General features: G+C 38.7%; 1 protein-coding gene across 1 annotated transcript in view; it reads right to left on the minus strand.

Annotated features, from left to right (window-relative positions):
- PLPPR5 (phospholipid phosphatase related 5) overlaps positions 1-16561 on the minus strand; it is a 168816-nt gene that overhangs the window by 5525 nt on the left and 146730 nt on the right. Inside the window, exons 6-7 of the mRNA XM_060119804.1 lie at positions 5772-6049; positions 1352-1454 (exon numbers count right to left, since the gene is read on the minus strand). Coding sequence (XP_059975787.1) covers positions 1352-1454; positions 5772-6049 — 381 coding nt within the window. The remainder of the gene's footprint in view (positions 1-1351; positions 1455-5771; positions 6050-16561) is intronic.

A 16561-nucleotide genomic window follows, 5' to 3' on the forward strand; every position in this document is an offset into this window, starting at 1 on the left:
TTGATTTCATTTGCTCTTGGTTTTAGCATGTTACAAGAGTAAGGATCTTAGGCTGCAGTTTTAACTCCCAAGGCATTGGCTTTCTAAGTTCTCATCTGGATGCTCTAGTCATTCGTCGAGGTCTCTCCATGTGGCTGGATGGGGATGCCAATGTTTCCCCAGAACTGTGAGGACTTGGAAACCTCTGTCTACCTCTTAGTCCCCCAGCAGCTCTTTTTGGCTTATCCTCACATATTCATGTCCCACACATGCACAACTTAGAATTTAGCCAACAACTTGAGGTGAATATTTATGCTAATTTCTCAGACTTCTTTTCAGTCCTTTCCTCTCTCCAGGGTCCTGCCCTAACAATTCCAGATGTCTTAAAATCCCCAAAGTCTAACATTCATTTCTTTTACCCACTTACCTTTTCCTATATCCAGCCATATAGCTCCTTTTGCTTGTTCAATCTTCTGAGAAATAATTTGGAAATCTCTCCCAGGCAGAAAATCAGCATGAATGGAAAATTAACCTCATGAGCTTCCCTTCTGTCAAGGATCATAGACTTGTACTGTCCATTTTTCAACATTTGAAAACAGTTACAATTTTTTTTCTCCAGTATTAACAGTTTTTTTATTACATAAGGGTAAGTCTAATACTAACTTCTCAGTCAGGAACTGAACCATAATTTTGTTATTTTAAAACATTTTCAGCAGAGTATTTTCCCTATGGAAAAAAATTGAAATAGCACACACTTTTCAGTCTTAGGAAAATGTGCTGCAGATATTATGAATAATTAATATAGTGAAATCACGTTTTAAGTGTGATAGTGGTAGTAATGGTGGTGGTTGTGGTGGTGATGGCGTTGTGTGTTTTTAGAGGGTAAGTTCTAAAGCTGACATATAAGATAACTACTGCATATACCCAACTTATCACTGAAAACCACTTGGAACAGAGATTTGCATACCACCTTTCAGAAAGTTCAACAGATAGTTGGTCAGCTTCTTTGAGCACCAGGTGAAGAAGTTGGCTATATTAAAGCAAAACTTGTATCTTTAGGTCACATTTAGTGCTTATACTAGGAGAAGAGTCTGATGCTGACTAAAGAAACATCAGTTCCACATATACTCTCTGTGGAATGTATTCTTTGAATGAAGTGGTAGACTTGGTTTTCTCCATCTTTTTTCCTATAGGATAGTAAATTTTATTATCTCTCTCCTGTTTTCTGTCACTGTCTCTGTCCCCTTCTCTCTGTCTCTCACTCAAACACATGTCTAGTGGTATTTTTCACAAGTTTAATATGTGGATTGGTCTTCCCCAGAGTTTATGGCCAGAGGGCTGGATAGCTAAGTTGTTTATAACACAGAGCTACCTGTATTTCCTCTGTAGGGCTGATTAGTTTATTTTCTTTGGTTGCCTGACCACAGACATCATTTTGACCCTCATAGTTATAGTCAGTTGGTTTTGCATGAGATCTGTAGAAAATCCATCGTGACCAAAAGAATAATCCAATGCATGTATTATGTTAAAGATCTTCGCTTGTGGAAGATGTTGTGCCAGTCTATTAGCTATTTTGCATATTATGTCATTAATTCTTTCTGGTTGGCACAGATAGCCGTCTCTGTCTCAATTTGTCTTGAGTAATTGGAGAGGAAAATAACTAAAAAAAAAGAAGTAATTTGAGAATAATTTCTTCTGTCAATTCTTTTAAGTTTATCAGCATTAATTTTTTAAATTTAGTAGCTAATGATGGTTATTCTTTTTTTTACAACTTTATTAACATAAAATTGAAGTATAAAACAAGTACACAGGTAGAATGTGTACAACTTGATATGTTTTAACATATGCATACCCTTGTGAAACCACCATCGCAATAAAGTGAATGTATCCATCATACCCAAAAGTTTCCTCGTGTCCCTTTGAAATCCATCCCTCATCAACTCCTATCCCCAAGAAACCACTGATTTACTTTCTGTCACTATAGATTAGTTTGCATTTTCTAGACGTTTATATATATGAAATAATAAAGTGTACTATTTCTACTTGGCTCCTTTCACTGAAGACAATGATTTTCTGATTTATTTATGTTGCTGCATCTGTCAATAATTCTTTCCTTTTTTAAATTCCTGAATGATTTTCCATTGTATGGCTTTACCACAATTTGTTTAATTATTTAATTGCTGATAAATGTTTAGATTGTATCCAATTTTTGGCTATTACAAACAAAACTTGTATGAATATTCATGTACAAATACTGGAATGGACATACATTTTTATTTTTCTTGGGTAAATAGCTAGGAATGGAATTGCGGGGTGTATAGTGAATGCATTTTAACTTTTTTACAAAACTGCCAAGACCTGTGCTGAAGTCGTGGTGCCATTTTATATTCTCAGCACTGATGAATGAGAGTTTTACTTACTCCACATATCCAGCAGCATATGATATGATCAGACTTTTAATTATTTTATCATTTTAGCCATTTTAATAGGTGTGTAGTGGTATCTCATTGTGGTTTTAATTTGCATTTTAATAACAACTAAAGATGTTAAATCTTTCTATCCACACTTATTTGCAATTCATATATATTCTTGTGTGAACTGCCTGTTCAAATCTTTTGCCCATATTTAATTGGTTTGATTGTCTTTGTATTATACTGAGCTCTAAGGGGTCCTTTTGCATTTTGCATGTAAGTCCTTTGTCTCAAATGTATGTTTCACGTATTTTTTCTCAGTCCCTGGATTGTCCTTTCATTTTCTTAATGGCATCTTTCAAGCAGGGCAAAACAGTTGATTTGATTTACTTAAAATTACCTGGCTTATAAATGTTACATCTGGAATTTGAACTCAAGTCTTTTCATTTCCCAAATCCTAGCTTTTAGCCATTGTGCTATGTTGCTGAAGAGTATTGCAATAATTCATTTATTTAGATTGAAATATTTTAATGAATGGCGACAATTTTGTAGGGTCAGTTCTTGAGTAGTGGACTATATAAATGAACAACACATGGTTCCTGTCCACCTTATGATCCCAGAAAAATGTAAGAAAAAGCCCTCAAATTTAGAAATGTATGTTGTATGCTGTATTAAAGGTATATAGTACAGACAAGGCAGGGATTTACTACCTGGGGTTGTAGAGAAAATTATCAAATAGAGCTGATGTTTGATCAGAGTCTGAAAGGTACAATTGGTCTGGAGAGCAGAATAGGATCATCAAGGATGTGCCATTTCCATACCATGTACACAGTATGAACATGGCAAAGTCAGAGGGGGTTGAAAGCAAGTGGTCACTGCAGAATTGGGACTAAATGTTAGATTGTTTGTGAGAAAACCAAAAGATGCCATTTTAGATATATATTAGGATCTGATAATATTGAATGCTCTGATGCATAGGCTTATAGATAACTAGCTATGAATATTTATCTAATTATGGTAAAACCATGGTCTTGGTATATTTATTCAGGTAGCAGTGTACATGACTGGAAACATGGGGATGAGACTTGAGATCAGGAAACAGTTGGAAACCTATTGTAATGGAAAAAGCAAAACTAAACTGATAGGAATTGATTTGGTGAAGAGGAAGGGCTGGATTTATGAGTTAATTTTAATGTCTAATCAATAGTTCAGGTATGGAATATATAGCATGCTGTTTGAGTACAGAGAATGGACCAAATTAAACACAGTATATTAGATTACTAGCTAAGGAAAAGCCCTGAAGGAAAAAAAAAACACTCCACACATTAGACCATTGAGAATCATTATTATTTGATGATATGACTGAGCTATATCAAATGCCAGCAACCTAGAAAGAAAGCAAGGAGATCTATAATAAAGAATAAACATAGAAAACCCCAATTTAAAAAATTAATATATGACCCAGAAGAAAGACAAGGTTATTTTAATATTCAGTGTTGTCAATACTGCCTTAGGTGCTTACATGAGCTAGAAGAAAAGACTGTAATCTCTATTAATCAAGGGTGCCCAGTGACACATTGCTTGCCCCACACAGTCTGGTAGAATAACGTATCCGAACACAGATGGTCAAAGGTCTTGGAGAGCCAAAGGCTGTATGTGTCTAAGTGGAGTACCCAGAGAGAATCAATAGCTTAGAGTTTTGAACCAACCGCCAGCATGTTTCATTGGGTGCACAGATATACTTATGTAGCCTAAAGTGGTTTATAAACTAAAATGAGTAATTTTCTCATAAAAATCCAGATTGCTGGCTTCTCTTGAAATATTAGAAGATCCAGAGGCTCAGGGTCAACAGCAAGCATGTTGCAGCCACCAACCCTGTATCTGGGCATGCACCCGCATTTATACAGTGTAAGCATATTCACAGAAAGACCAGCGATCATTCATTTTTATTGTCTCTCTGGCCTTGTGGGCATTTGAGTTTTCAGTCCCTGATTTAAGTTGCAAGTGAAGACTCAAGGGCTAAAGTATTTCATAACTGGATCCAATAAGACCCCTAAGGAAGGCTGAAGGAGTTGGGATTGTTCATTTTGAAAAAATAGAATAAAATGTTTGCAGAAACGTCTTCAGCATGAAGGCTGACACTTAGAAGGAGGCTCTCAATTGTATTAGATTAAATAGATTTTCTAATGAAGACCTATCTAAGGAAAAATTATCAAGTGGCCAAATTTTATTTTGAGTCAAAAAAGCCACCTTTCCCATTGCCCTTTTCTTTCTCTTCAGCATTGGAGTATATCACCAGATTCTTTGGTCTTCAATAACATCTTCTGTAAAATATGTGTGTATGTTTATATATTTATATTTATGAAACATCTTCTAAAATATTCTCAGTAGCTAAAGAGAATAGGATTTTACAACTACCTCTGGCTTTAACTACTAGGGTACTATCAAAGGTTTGGGTTTTAGATTCATTTATTCTTTCAGCAAATATTTATTTAGCTCCTGGGGGTAAAGCAAGGTTCTTTCTTTCTTAGAACTTAAATTCCAGTGGGAAAACAGATAATAGATAAATAATAATAGTAAACAAATACATGATTTTGAATTTTGATAAGAGCTATGATGAATAAAAGCATTATTGGAATGGAAAGTGACTAATCGCTGTGAAAGTTGCTATAGAAAGGCAGGTCAGGGAAGGACTCTCTGAAGAGTGACATTTGAATTAAAACCGAATTATGAGGAGTCAGCCTGGAGTTGTCATTTTCTGGACAGTAGACACAGCAAATGTAAAGGCAAGAAAGCTCTTAACATGCTCTCAAGGCAGAGTCAAGGCCAACAAGGAAGAGAATGGCAGATGATTATGACTGAGGCGCATTTCTCATGTCTGTAAGTTCCTTGTGGTTCTAAATCACTTACTGTAAAATAGGGAAAACAACATCTCTTTCACTGGGTTGTATAAGGATTAAATATAATCACGGATAAAATGTTAATCTGTTGGGGTCATTTCTGAAGGACTGTGGAACTTCCTGGGAGAAAGGAATAAGTAAACAAGCTTCATCCAGCAACAAACGTCTCCTTCATAGAAGAGACAGGTTTCTGAGCACAGAGCAGGTGCATGTCAAATTCAGTCCCCTATCCAATTCATGTCTGACTACTGTGGGCTATGTGGAATTAAGGTGCTCTTTGGTGACAGGACAGGGTGAGCTGGAAGTAAAAAGTTATAAGTGCTATTTACTTTCATTTAAAACCCTTTAAGATATTGGAACACAAGCAAAAGTTTTTGGGGGTCCACATGAGAAAGTACAAATCTAACACGTCTTGAGAGTTCTGTCTATTTCTACAGAGAACACAGCTGGATTTAGTGCTTTAGCTTCAGTGGCAACACACCTCTCATGAGACGGCAATCCCCAGGGAAAGAGTCGAAAAGTCGAGTGGATGAGATAGTTCCTGGAAGATGTGGCACTCCTTAGCAGAGGCTGTTGTAGTGCCTGGAAAATAAGTGGTGCCCGGAGGGAATGGTGGTAATCGGCTGAAGAAGCACAGGTGTCCATAGGGAGATAGAGATGTCTGGTGATGCCAGAGCCACCTAAAGAGCAGTATGATACCCAGAAGATGCTGTGGTGGCAATATCCAGCATTACTGCTTGATGTTGTAGCCAGACTATCCTGGCAAAAGAGGAAAGCAGAGAGACAGAGAAAAAAAAGACAGAAGTGATACTGTGTAATAGAGTAACTGACTGGTAGCATGTGTGAAATACACTCTGAAGATTTACTGAGAAACTTGGGAGTTGGATAGCCAGGGACTGGGGATCTGAATGTAAGAATAAGAGACAGGAAAAAGTGTGTGTAACACTTAATACTGTGCCAGACATATAGTAAATATCCATATAGAGTTGCCAGATGAAATACAGGATGCCTAGTTAACTTAGAATCTCAGATGAACAGTGAATAATTTTTTAGTATAAGTGTGTCCCAAATATTGCGTAGGGAATACTTATACTAAAAATTATTCATTGTTTGTCTCAGACTCAAAGGTAGCTGGGCATCTGTATTTTAGTTTGCCAAATCTGGCAACCTTATGCCTATAAAACTTTATTTGTTTTTATGGTGCCCTATAGTTTAATTAATTGCCCCTTACCATTTGGAAACCATTTTCTGTGTAGCAAATTTCCCAGCAGGTTTATTGTAGTTGGGTTTAAAATTATTTACTTAAAACACAGTGCCACCTAGCTGGGACTTGCTATTTAACTATTTCATACCCATTACATGTAAGTTTCATCCAAGCAGCCACAGTATGCACTATGTCGCAAGATTCAGTATATTTTATTACCTATTGGGAAGAACCCCTTTTATCTAATGGGCATTTTTTCTTGACATTTTTTCCCCTCTAATCAGACTGCCAGTATCTCTTAAATACTTAAGATGTACTCAAGCTGAGAGCTTAGTTTTGAAGGAATGAGGCAGTGAATTACTGTTTGAGGTGGAAGAAGTCATTAGAGGGGAAAAAGAATTTTGGCAGGGATGGGGAACCGTGGTAAGGGACTCCAGGCAGGCTGGATTTTGAAGAAATTAAAAGAGGGACATGTGGAAGGAAGCTTAAAACTCAACTTAGTCTATCACTTATATATGGAATCTAAAAAAAAATGATACAAATAATTTGTTTACAAAACAGAAATAGACTCACAGATGTAGAAAAGAAACTTATGGTTACCAAAGGGAAAAGGGTCAGAAGGGGTAAATTAGGAGTTCGGGATTAACAGATACACACTACTATATATAAAATATATAAAGAGCAAGGACCTACTGTGTAACACATGGAACTATATATTCAATATTTTGTAGTAATGTATAATGGAAAAGAATCTGAAAAAATATATGTATGTATATATATATATATATATATATATATATATATATATATATATATATATATATATATATATATATATATATATATATATATATATCTGCATCACTTTTTTGTATACCTGAAACACTGTAAATCAACTATACCTCACGAAAAAAAAAAACCCTTAATTTAGTCTCCTTCAGAATTTTGTCTATATTCAGCCCTGGCTATATTCAGGATATACTGAATATATATACAAATATACATATATATATTTGTCTATATTCAGGATATACTGGCTTTGATACTCTGGCTCTAGAACCAAATTTTCCCCTTCCAGAGCAGACACAACATCATTAGAGTAAATCATAGTTCTCACAGATTCTTGTTCCTTTGGTTGGGGGGAGATAGATCCCCCTGATTCCTAGCCCTGAGTGGATAGCTCCTTCATGTCCACTCTAGGTTGCAGAGTTAAGCTGCTTCTGAAGCTGCATACAGTCTCAGGGAGAGCAAATTCAGCGATGGATTAGCAATACCTGCCATGAAAAATGGGAGTTTGGGAGATACGGTTTGGCAAAATGGACCAAGAGTGATTTAGCATAATGCTACCTTTAGGAATGTTTTGGTTTGTATGTTTAGGGCAAGAACAGCAAGAGCCAGGCAAGTTCCCAGGCCAATGTCCCGGGACACTCTTGGTAGATCTTGGAGTGGGCTTATCACATGGAGAGAAGCAAATGGGAGTAAGAGTTGGCAGCCCAGGGCTGCGAGGAGCTGTATTGAAATTTGGCTCCTTCTACAGCCTCGAGAAGATCCCCCATTCTATGCCTAAGTCTCTAGGCTTGCAGAGGGTTGGTTAACCCATCCACTGTTATCCGTGTAGGTGGATGGAAATCACACGAATAGAGTCCTATTAAGGCGTGCTAGAAATAGAAGCCTCAAGGGGCCACAGGTGCCAAATACGGCACATTTCTCCGCAATTCGCCCCTCAGCAATCGTGCCAGACATTGCTAATCGATCACTGGATGCTTTTCCACTGGAAGCCTGGAAGCAGCTTCACTATCAGTCTTAACTGAGCAACCCAGGCAGCAATTTTTAATATCGATTGGAAACTAATTTGACATTTCCGGTCAGAGACCAGATTCTGAGACAGCACAATTCCACTCTGCTATGGGACTAAAACAAAGATTGGGAAAGGTTGAAGTTCAAAGATAAGGATACAAGAAGTCAGGACACAGGTCATCTCCTGAGCTTCATGACTCTGCTCTCAGTGTGTCTCTGAGACCCTTGAAAACGGAGCACTTTGAACAAAGTGCCTAAAAGTGAAGACACTTTTGGTTCTTGGTTTTTGGTTTCGGTTCTTGTTATATTATGTGGTATTTTGATTTTGTCAATTTGGTATTAGTTAATATTTAACTATTAAAAAGGTCTTCCCCCTTCCAGGTGATGGCATTAGTTGAAAACCAAAAAAAAAAAAAAAAAAGAGAAAATTTGAATAATTTCTGTACAACTATGCGTTGTGTTTGAATGGTTTTCAAAATTCCTGCCATATAAACTGACTTTTTGTTTAGACTATTTTACTTCCAGGCTGTGGCATATATCTGACTTACATCACAGTTTATTTAATATCCTCTGTCTTTCGCAGTCATCAGCAAGATTTTAAAGCAGATATTGATTTATACGATGTAAATGCCAAAGCTTTTTATCTTACCCTCTCCACCCTCCAAAACTCCCCTCCCCTTGACCCTGTACACCAGTTTCTGACTTGTTTTCACAAATGCTGACTATATTGACTCCGTAGAATGTTCTTCTTACACTTACTTATAGGCAGACCTGATTGCTTAAAATGAGCACCACATTGATCTCTTAAAAAGGGGGTCCACTTTTTGATCTGCTTTTGTCAGGCTCTGTCTGCTTTTAGCCTAGTGGCTAAGAGCAGAGAATCTAACTTGGGTTTGAGTTTCAGCTTTATACCTCGTTATCTGTGTCACCTCGAGTAAGTTATTTTTTTTTAATTTTTTAATTTTTTTATTAGTTTCTGCTTTATAACAAAGTGAATCAGTCATACATATACATCTGTTCCCACATCCCTTCCCTCATGCATCTCCCTCCCTCCCACCCTCCCCATCCCACCCCTCCAGGCGGTCACAAAGCACCGAGCTGATCTCCCTGTGCTCTGCGGCTGCTTCCCACTATCTATCTACCTTACGTTTGGTAGTGTATATATGTTCATGCCTCTCTTTCGCTTTGTCACAGCTTACCCTTCCCCCTCCACATATCCTCAAGTCCATTCTCAAGTAGGTCTGTGTCTTTATTCCTGTTTTACCCCTAGGTTTTTCATGACATTTTTTTTTTTCTTAAATTCCATATATATGTGTTAGCATACGGTATTTGTCTTTCTCTTTCTGACTTACTTCACTCTGTATGACAGACTCTAGGTCTATCCACCTCATTACAAATAGCTCAGTTTCGTTTCTTTTTATGGCTGAGTAATATTCCATTGTATATATGTGCCACATCTTCTTTATCCATTCATCTGATGATGGACACTTAGGTTGCTTCCAGCTCCGGGCTATTGTGAATAGAGCTGCAATGAACATTTTGGTACATGACTCTTTTTGAATTATGGTTTTCTCAGAGTATATGCCCAGTAGTGGGATTGAGGGGTCACATGGTAGTTCTATTTTTAGTTTTTTAAGGAACCTCCATACTGTTCTCCATAGTAGCTGTACCAATTCACATTCCCACCAGCAGTTCAAGAGTGTTCCCTTATCTCCACACCCTCTCCAGCATTTATTGTTTCTAGATTTCTTGATGATGGCCATTCTGACTGGTGTGAGATGATATCTCATTGTAGTTTTGATTTGTATTTCTCTAATGATTAATGATGTTGAGCATTCTTTCATGTGTTTGTTGGCAGTCTGTATATCTTCTTTTGAGAAATGCCTATTTAAGTCTTCTGCCCATTTTTGGATTGGGTTGTTTGTTTTTTTGCTGTTGAGCTGCATGAGCTGTTTATAAATTTTGGAGATTAATCCTTTGTCAGTTGCTTCATTTGCAAATATTTTCTCCCATTCTGAGGGGTGTCTTTTGGTCTTGTTTATGGTTTCCTTTGCTGTGCAAGAGCTTTGAAGTTTCATTAGGTCCCATTTGTTTATCTTTGTTTTTATTTCTATTTCTCTAGGAGGTGGGTCCAAAAGGATCTTGCTGTGATTTATGTCATAGAGTGTTCTGCCTATGTTTTCCTCTAAGAGTTTGATAGTTTCTGGCCTTACATTTAGGTCTTTAATCCATTTTGAGCTTATTTTTGTGTATGGTGTTAGGGAATGATCTAATTTCATACTTTTACATGTCCCTGTCCAGTTTTCCCAGCACCACTTATTGAAGAGGCTGTCTTTTCTCCACTGTACATTCCTGCCTCCTTTATCAAAGATAAGGTGACCATATGTGCGTGGGTTTATCTCTGGGCTTTCTATCCTGTTCCATTGATCTATCTTTCTGTTTTTGTGCCAGTACCACACTGTCTTGATTACTGTAGCTTTGTAGTATAGTCTGAAGTCAGGGAGCCTGATTCCTCCAGCTCCATTTTTCGTTCTCAAGATTGCTTTGGCTGTTCGGGGTCTTTTGTTTTTCCAAACAAATTTTGAAATTTTTTGTTCTAGTTCTGTGAAAAATGCCAGTGGTAGTTTGATAGGGATTGCATTGAATCTGTAGATTGCTTTGGGTAGTAGAGTCATTTTCCCAATATTGATTCTTCCAATCCAGGAGCATGGTATATCTCTCCATCTATTTGTATCATCTTTAATTTCTTTCATCAGTGTCTTATAATTTTCTGCATACAGGTCTTTTGTCTCCTTAGGTAGGTTTATTCCTAGATATTTTATTCTTTTTGTTGCAATGGTAAATGGGAGTGTTTCCTTAATTTCTGTTTCAGAATTTTCATCATTAGTGTACAGGAATGCCAGAGATTTCTGTGCATTAATTTTGTATCCTGCTACTTTACCAAATTCATTGGTTAGCTCTAGTAGTTTTCTGGTAGCATCTTTAGGATTCTCTATGTATAGTATCATGTCATCTGCAAACAGTGACAGCTTTACTTCTTCTTTTCCAATTTGGATTCCTTTTGTTTCCTTTTCTTCTCTGATTGCTGTGGCTAAAACTTCCAAAACTATGTTGAATAAGAGTGGTGAGAGTGGGCAGCCTTGTCTTGTTCCTGATCTTAGTGGAAATGGTTTCAGTTTTTCACCATTGAGGACAATGTTGGCTGTGGGTTTGTCATCTATGGTCATTATTATGTTGAGGAAAGTTCCCTCTATGCCTACTTTCTGCAGGGTTTTTATCATAAAACGGTGTTGAATTTTGTCGAAAGCTTTCTCTGCATCTATTGAGATGATCAGATGGTTTTTCTTCTTCAACTTGTTAATATGGTGTATCACATTGATTGATTTGCGTATATTGAAGAATCCTTGCATTCCTGGAATAAACCCCACTTGATCATGGTGTATGATCCTTTTAATGTGCTGTTGGATTCTGTTTGCTAGTATTTTGTTGAGGATTTTTGCATCTATGTTCATCAGTGATATTGGCCTGTAGTTTTCTTTCTTTGTGACATCCTTGTCTGGTTTTGGTATCAAGGTGATGGTGGCCTCGTAGAATGAGTTTGGGAGTGTTCCTTTCTCTGAAATTGTTTGGAAGAGTTTGAGAAGGATGGGTGTTAGCTCTTCTCTAAATGTTTGATAGAATTCGCCTGTGAAGCCATCTGGTCCTGGGCTTTTGTTTGTTGGAAGATTTTTTATCACAGTTTCAATTTCAGTGCTTGTGATTGGTCTATTCATATTTTCTATTTGTTCCTGATTCAGTCTTGGCAGGTTGTGCATTTCTAAGAATTTGTCCATTTCTTCCAGGTTGTCCATTTTATTGGCATAGAGTTGCTTGTAGTAATCTCTCATGATCTTTTGTATCTCTGCAGTGTCAGTTGTTACTTCTCCTTTTTCATTTCTAATTCTATTGATTTGAGTCTTCTCCCTTTTTTTCTTGATGAGTCTGGCTAATGGTTTGTCTATTTTGTTTATCTTCTCAAAGAACCAGCTTTTAGTTTATTGATCTTTGCTATTGTTTCCTTCATTTCTTTTTCATTTATTTCTGATCTGATCTTTATGATTTCTTTCCTTCTGCTAGCTTTGGGGGATTTTTGTTCTTCTTTCTCTAATTGCTTTATGTACAGGGTCAGGTTGTTTACTCGAGGTGTTTCCTGTTTCTTAAGGTGGGATTGTATTGCTATAAACTTCCCCCTTAGAACTGCTTTTGTTGCGTCCCATAGGTTTTGGGTCATCATGTCTCCATTGTCATTTGTTTCTAGGTATTTTTTAATTTCCTCTTTGATTTCTTCAGGGATCACTTCGTTATTGAGTAGTGTATTGTTTAGCCTCCATGTGTTTGTATTTTTTACAGATCTTTTCCTGTAATTGATGTCTAGTCTCATAGCATTGTGGTCGGAAAAGATACTTGATACAATTTCAATTTTCTTAAATTTACCAAGGCTTGATTTGTGACCCAAGATATGATCTATCCTGGAGAATGTTCCATGAGCACTTGAGAAAAATGTGTATTCCGTTGTTTTTGGATGGAATGTCCTATAAATATCAATTAAGTCCATCTTGTTTAATGTATCATTTAAAGCTTCTGTTTCCTTATTTATTTTCATTTTGGATGATCTGTCCATTGGTGAAAGTGGGGTGTTAAAGTCCCCTACTATGAGTGTGTTACTGTCGATTTCCCCTTTTATGGCTGTTAGTATTTGCCTTATGTATTGAGGTGCTCCTATGTTGGGTGCATAAATATTTACAATTGTTATATCTTCTTCTTGGATCGATCCCTTGATCATTATGTAGTGTCCTTCTTTGTCTCTTATAATAGTCTTTGTTTTAAAGTCTATTTTGTCTGATATAAGAATTGCTACTCCAGCTTTCTTTTGATTTCCATTTGCATGGAATATCTTTTTCCATCCCCTTACTTTCAGTCTGTATGTGTCTCTAGGTCTGAAGTGGGTCTCTTGTAGACAGCATATATATGGGTCTTGTTTTTGTATCCATTCAGCCAATCTGTGTCTTTTGGTGGGAGCATTTAAGCCATTTACATTTAAGGTAATTATTGATATGTATGTTCCTATTCCCATTTCCTTAATTGCTTTGGGTTCGTTGTTGTAGGTATATTCTTTCTGTTGTGTTTCTTGCCTAGAGAAGTTCCTTTAGCATTTGTTGTAAAGCTGGTTTGGTGGTGCTGAACTCTCTCAGCTTTTGCTTCTCTGTAAAGGTTTTAATTTCTCCATCAAATCTGAATGAGATCCTTGCTGGGTAGAGTAATCTTGGTTGCAGCTTTCTCTCCTTCATCACTTTAATTATGTCCTGCCACTCCCTTCTGGCTTGTAGAGTTTCTGCTGAGAGATCAGCTGTTAACCTGATGGGGATTCCCTTGTGTGTTATTTGTTGTTTTTCCCTTGCTGCTTTTAATATGATTTTTTTGTGTTTAATTTTTGACAGTTTGATTAATATGTGTCTTGGTGTACTTCTCCTTGGATTTATTCTGTATGGGACTCTCTGTGCCTCCTGGACTTGATTAACTATTTCCTTTCCCATATTAGGGAAGTTTTCAACTATAATCTCTTCAAATATTTTCTCAGCCCCTTTCTTTTTCTCTTCTTCTTCTGGAACCCCTATAATTCGAATGTTGGTGCGTTTAATGTTGTCCCAGAGGTCACTGAGACTGTCCTCTGTTCTGTTCATTTTTTTTTCTTTATTTTTCTCTGCATCAGTTATTTCCACTATTTTATCTTCCACCTCACTTATCCATTCTTCTGCCTCAGTTATTCTGCTATTGATCCCATCTAGAGTATTTTTCATTTCATTTATTGTGTTTTTAATCGATGCTTGATTCATCTTTAGTTCTTCTAGGTCCTTGTTAACTGTTTCTTGCATTTTGTCTATTGTATTTCCAAGATTTTGGATCTTGGAAATAGAATCTTGGATCATCTTTACTATCATTTTTCTGAATTCTTTTTCAGGTAGACTGCCTATTACCTCTTCATTTGTTAGTTCTTGTAGGTTTTTATCTTGTTCCTTCACCTGCTGTGTGTTTTTCTGTCTTCTCATTTTGCTTATGTTACTGTGTTTGGGGTCTCCTTTTTGCAGTCTGCAGATTCGTAGTTCCCGTTCTTTTTGGTGTCTGTCCCCAGTGGCTAAGGTTGTTTCAGTAGGTTGTGTAGGCTTCCTGGTGGGGGTGACTAGTGCCTGTGTTCTGGTGGTTGAGGCTCGATCTTGTCTTTCTGGTGGACAGGTCCATGTCTGGTGGTGTGTTTTGGGGTGCCTGTGGCCTTATTATGTTTTTAGGCAGCCTCTCTGTTAATGGGTGGGGTTGTGTTCCTGCCTTGCTAGTTGCTTGGCATAGGGTGACCAGCACTGTAGTTTGCTGGTCGTTGACTGAAGCTGGGTGCTAGTGTTGAGATGGAGATCTCTGGGAGATTTTCGCTGCTTGATATTATGTGGAGCTGGGAGGTCTCTTGTGGACCCGTGTCCTGAAGTTGGCTCTCCCACTTCAGAGGCACAGCACTGACTCCTGGCTGCAGCACCAAGAGCCTTTCATCTACCTGGCTCAGAATAAAAGGGAGAAAAAGTAGAAAGAAAGAATTAGTAGAAAAAAGAGAGAGAGAGAGAAGGAAAGGAAGGAAGGAAGGAAGGAAGAAAGAAAGGAGGGAGGGAGGGAGGAAGGATGGAAAGAGAACGAAAGTAAGGCAGGAGGGAGGGAGGAATGAAAGAAAAAGGAAGAGTGAATGGAAGAAGGGAGGGAGGGAGGGAGGAAGGAAAGAAAGAAAGAAAGAAAGAAAGAAAGACAGGAGGGAGGGAGGGAGGGAGGAAAGAAAAAGAAAGTGAAAGGAAGAAGGGTGGGAGGGAGGGAGGAAGGAAAGAAAGAGAGAAAGAAGGAAACGAGGCGCGGAAGGAGGGAGGGAGGAAGGGAAGGTAGGAAAAAAAGAAAGAGCAGGTAAAGTAAAATAGAATAAAGCATGAAATATAGTAGCGTTATTAAAATTAAAAAGTAATTATTGAAAAAAAAAACGGACAGATAGAACCCTGGGACATATGGTGGAAGCAAAGCTATACAGAGAGAATCTTACACAGAAGAATACACATACACATTCACAAAAAGAGAGCAGGGGGAAAAATCAAAAATCTTGCTCTCCAAGTCCACCTCCTCAATTTGGGATAATTCGTTGTAAAAAGAGGAAAAGGGCGAGAAGTCTGAAATCTTGCTCTCTAGGTCCACCTCCTTAATTTGGGATAATTCGTTGTAAAAAGAGGAAAAGGGCGAGAAGTCTTAAATCTTGTCCTCAAAGTCCACTTCCTCAATTTGGGATGATTCGCTGTCCATTCATGCACTCCACAGACGCAGGGCACATCAAGTGGACTGTGGAGCTTTAATCCGCTGCCTCCGAGGCTGCACAGAGAGATTTCCCTGTCTCTGCTCTCACAGCTCCCGGGTCTCAGCCTTGGACCTGGCCCCGCCTCTGCGCGTAGGTCGCCGGAGGGCGTCTGTTCTTCGCTCAGACAGGACGGGTTTAAAGGAGCCGCTGATTCGGGGGCTCTGGCTCACTCAGGCAGAAGGGAGGGAGGGGCGCGCAGTGTGGGGCGGGCCTGCGGCGGCAGAGGCCGGCGTGACGTTGCACCATACCGTGGCAGTCCGTGCGCTTTCCCGGGAAAGCCTTCCCCGGGTCCCGGGACCCCGGCAGTGGCAGGGTGCCCAGGCCCCCCGGAAGGCGGGGCGGACAGTGACCCGCACTCACACACAGGCCCCGCGGCGGCGGCGGCAGCAGCAGCCCCAGCGTCCCACGCCCGTCTCCGGGGTCCGCGCCTTTAGCCGCAGCTCGCGCCTGTCTCCGGCGCTTCCCCAAGCAGCCCTCTTAATGCCCTCTCCTCGCGCACCAGGAAACAAAAGGGAAGAAAAAGTCTCTTGCCTCTTCGGCAGCTACAGACTTTTTCCCCGGACTCCCTCCGGGATAGCCGTGGTGCACTAACCCCTTCAGGCTCTCTTCCTGCCGCCAGCCCCAGTCCTCTCCCTGCGCTCCGACTGACTCGAGTAAGTTATTAACTATAAGTGTTATACTTTCCTTATATGTAAAATGGGGGATAATAATATTAGTGATAAAGGTGATTTGCAGGGATCACATGGGCTTGTACATGCACAGTGCTGGCACATAGTGAAACATCAATAAATGTTAGCCATTTTGTGGTTATTATCTTCTCCATCCCCTCCTCAAAGAGAGTTTAACCTTCTTATTCTCC

Source organism: Mesoplodon densirostris, chromosome 2 (assembly GCF_025265405.1).
Source record: "Mesoplodon densirostris isolate mMesDen1 chromosome 2, mMesDen1 primary haplotype, whole genome shotgun sequence".
In the NCBI taxonomy this organism is placed as follows: domain Eukaryota; kingdom Metazoa; phylum Chordata; class Mammalia; order Artiodactyla; family Ziphiidae; genus Mesoplodon; species Mesoplodon densirostris.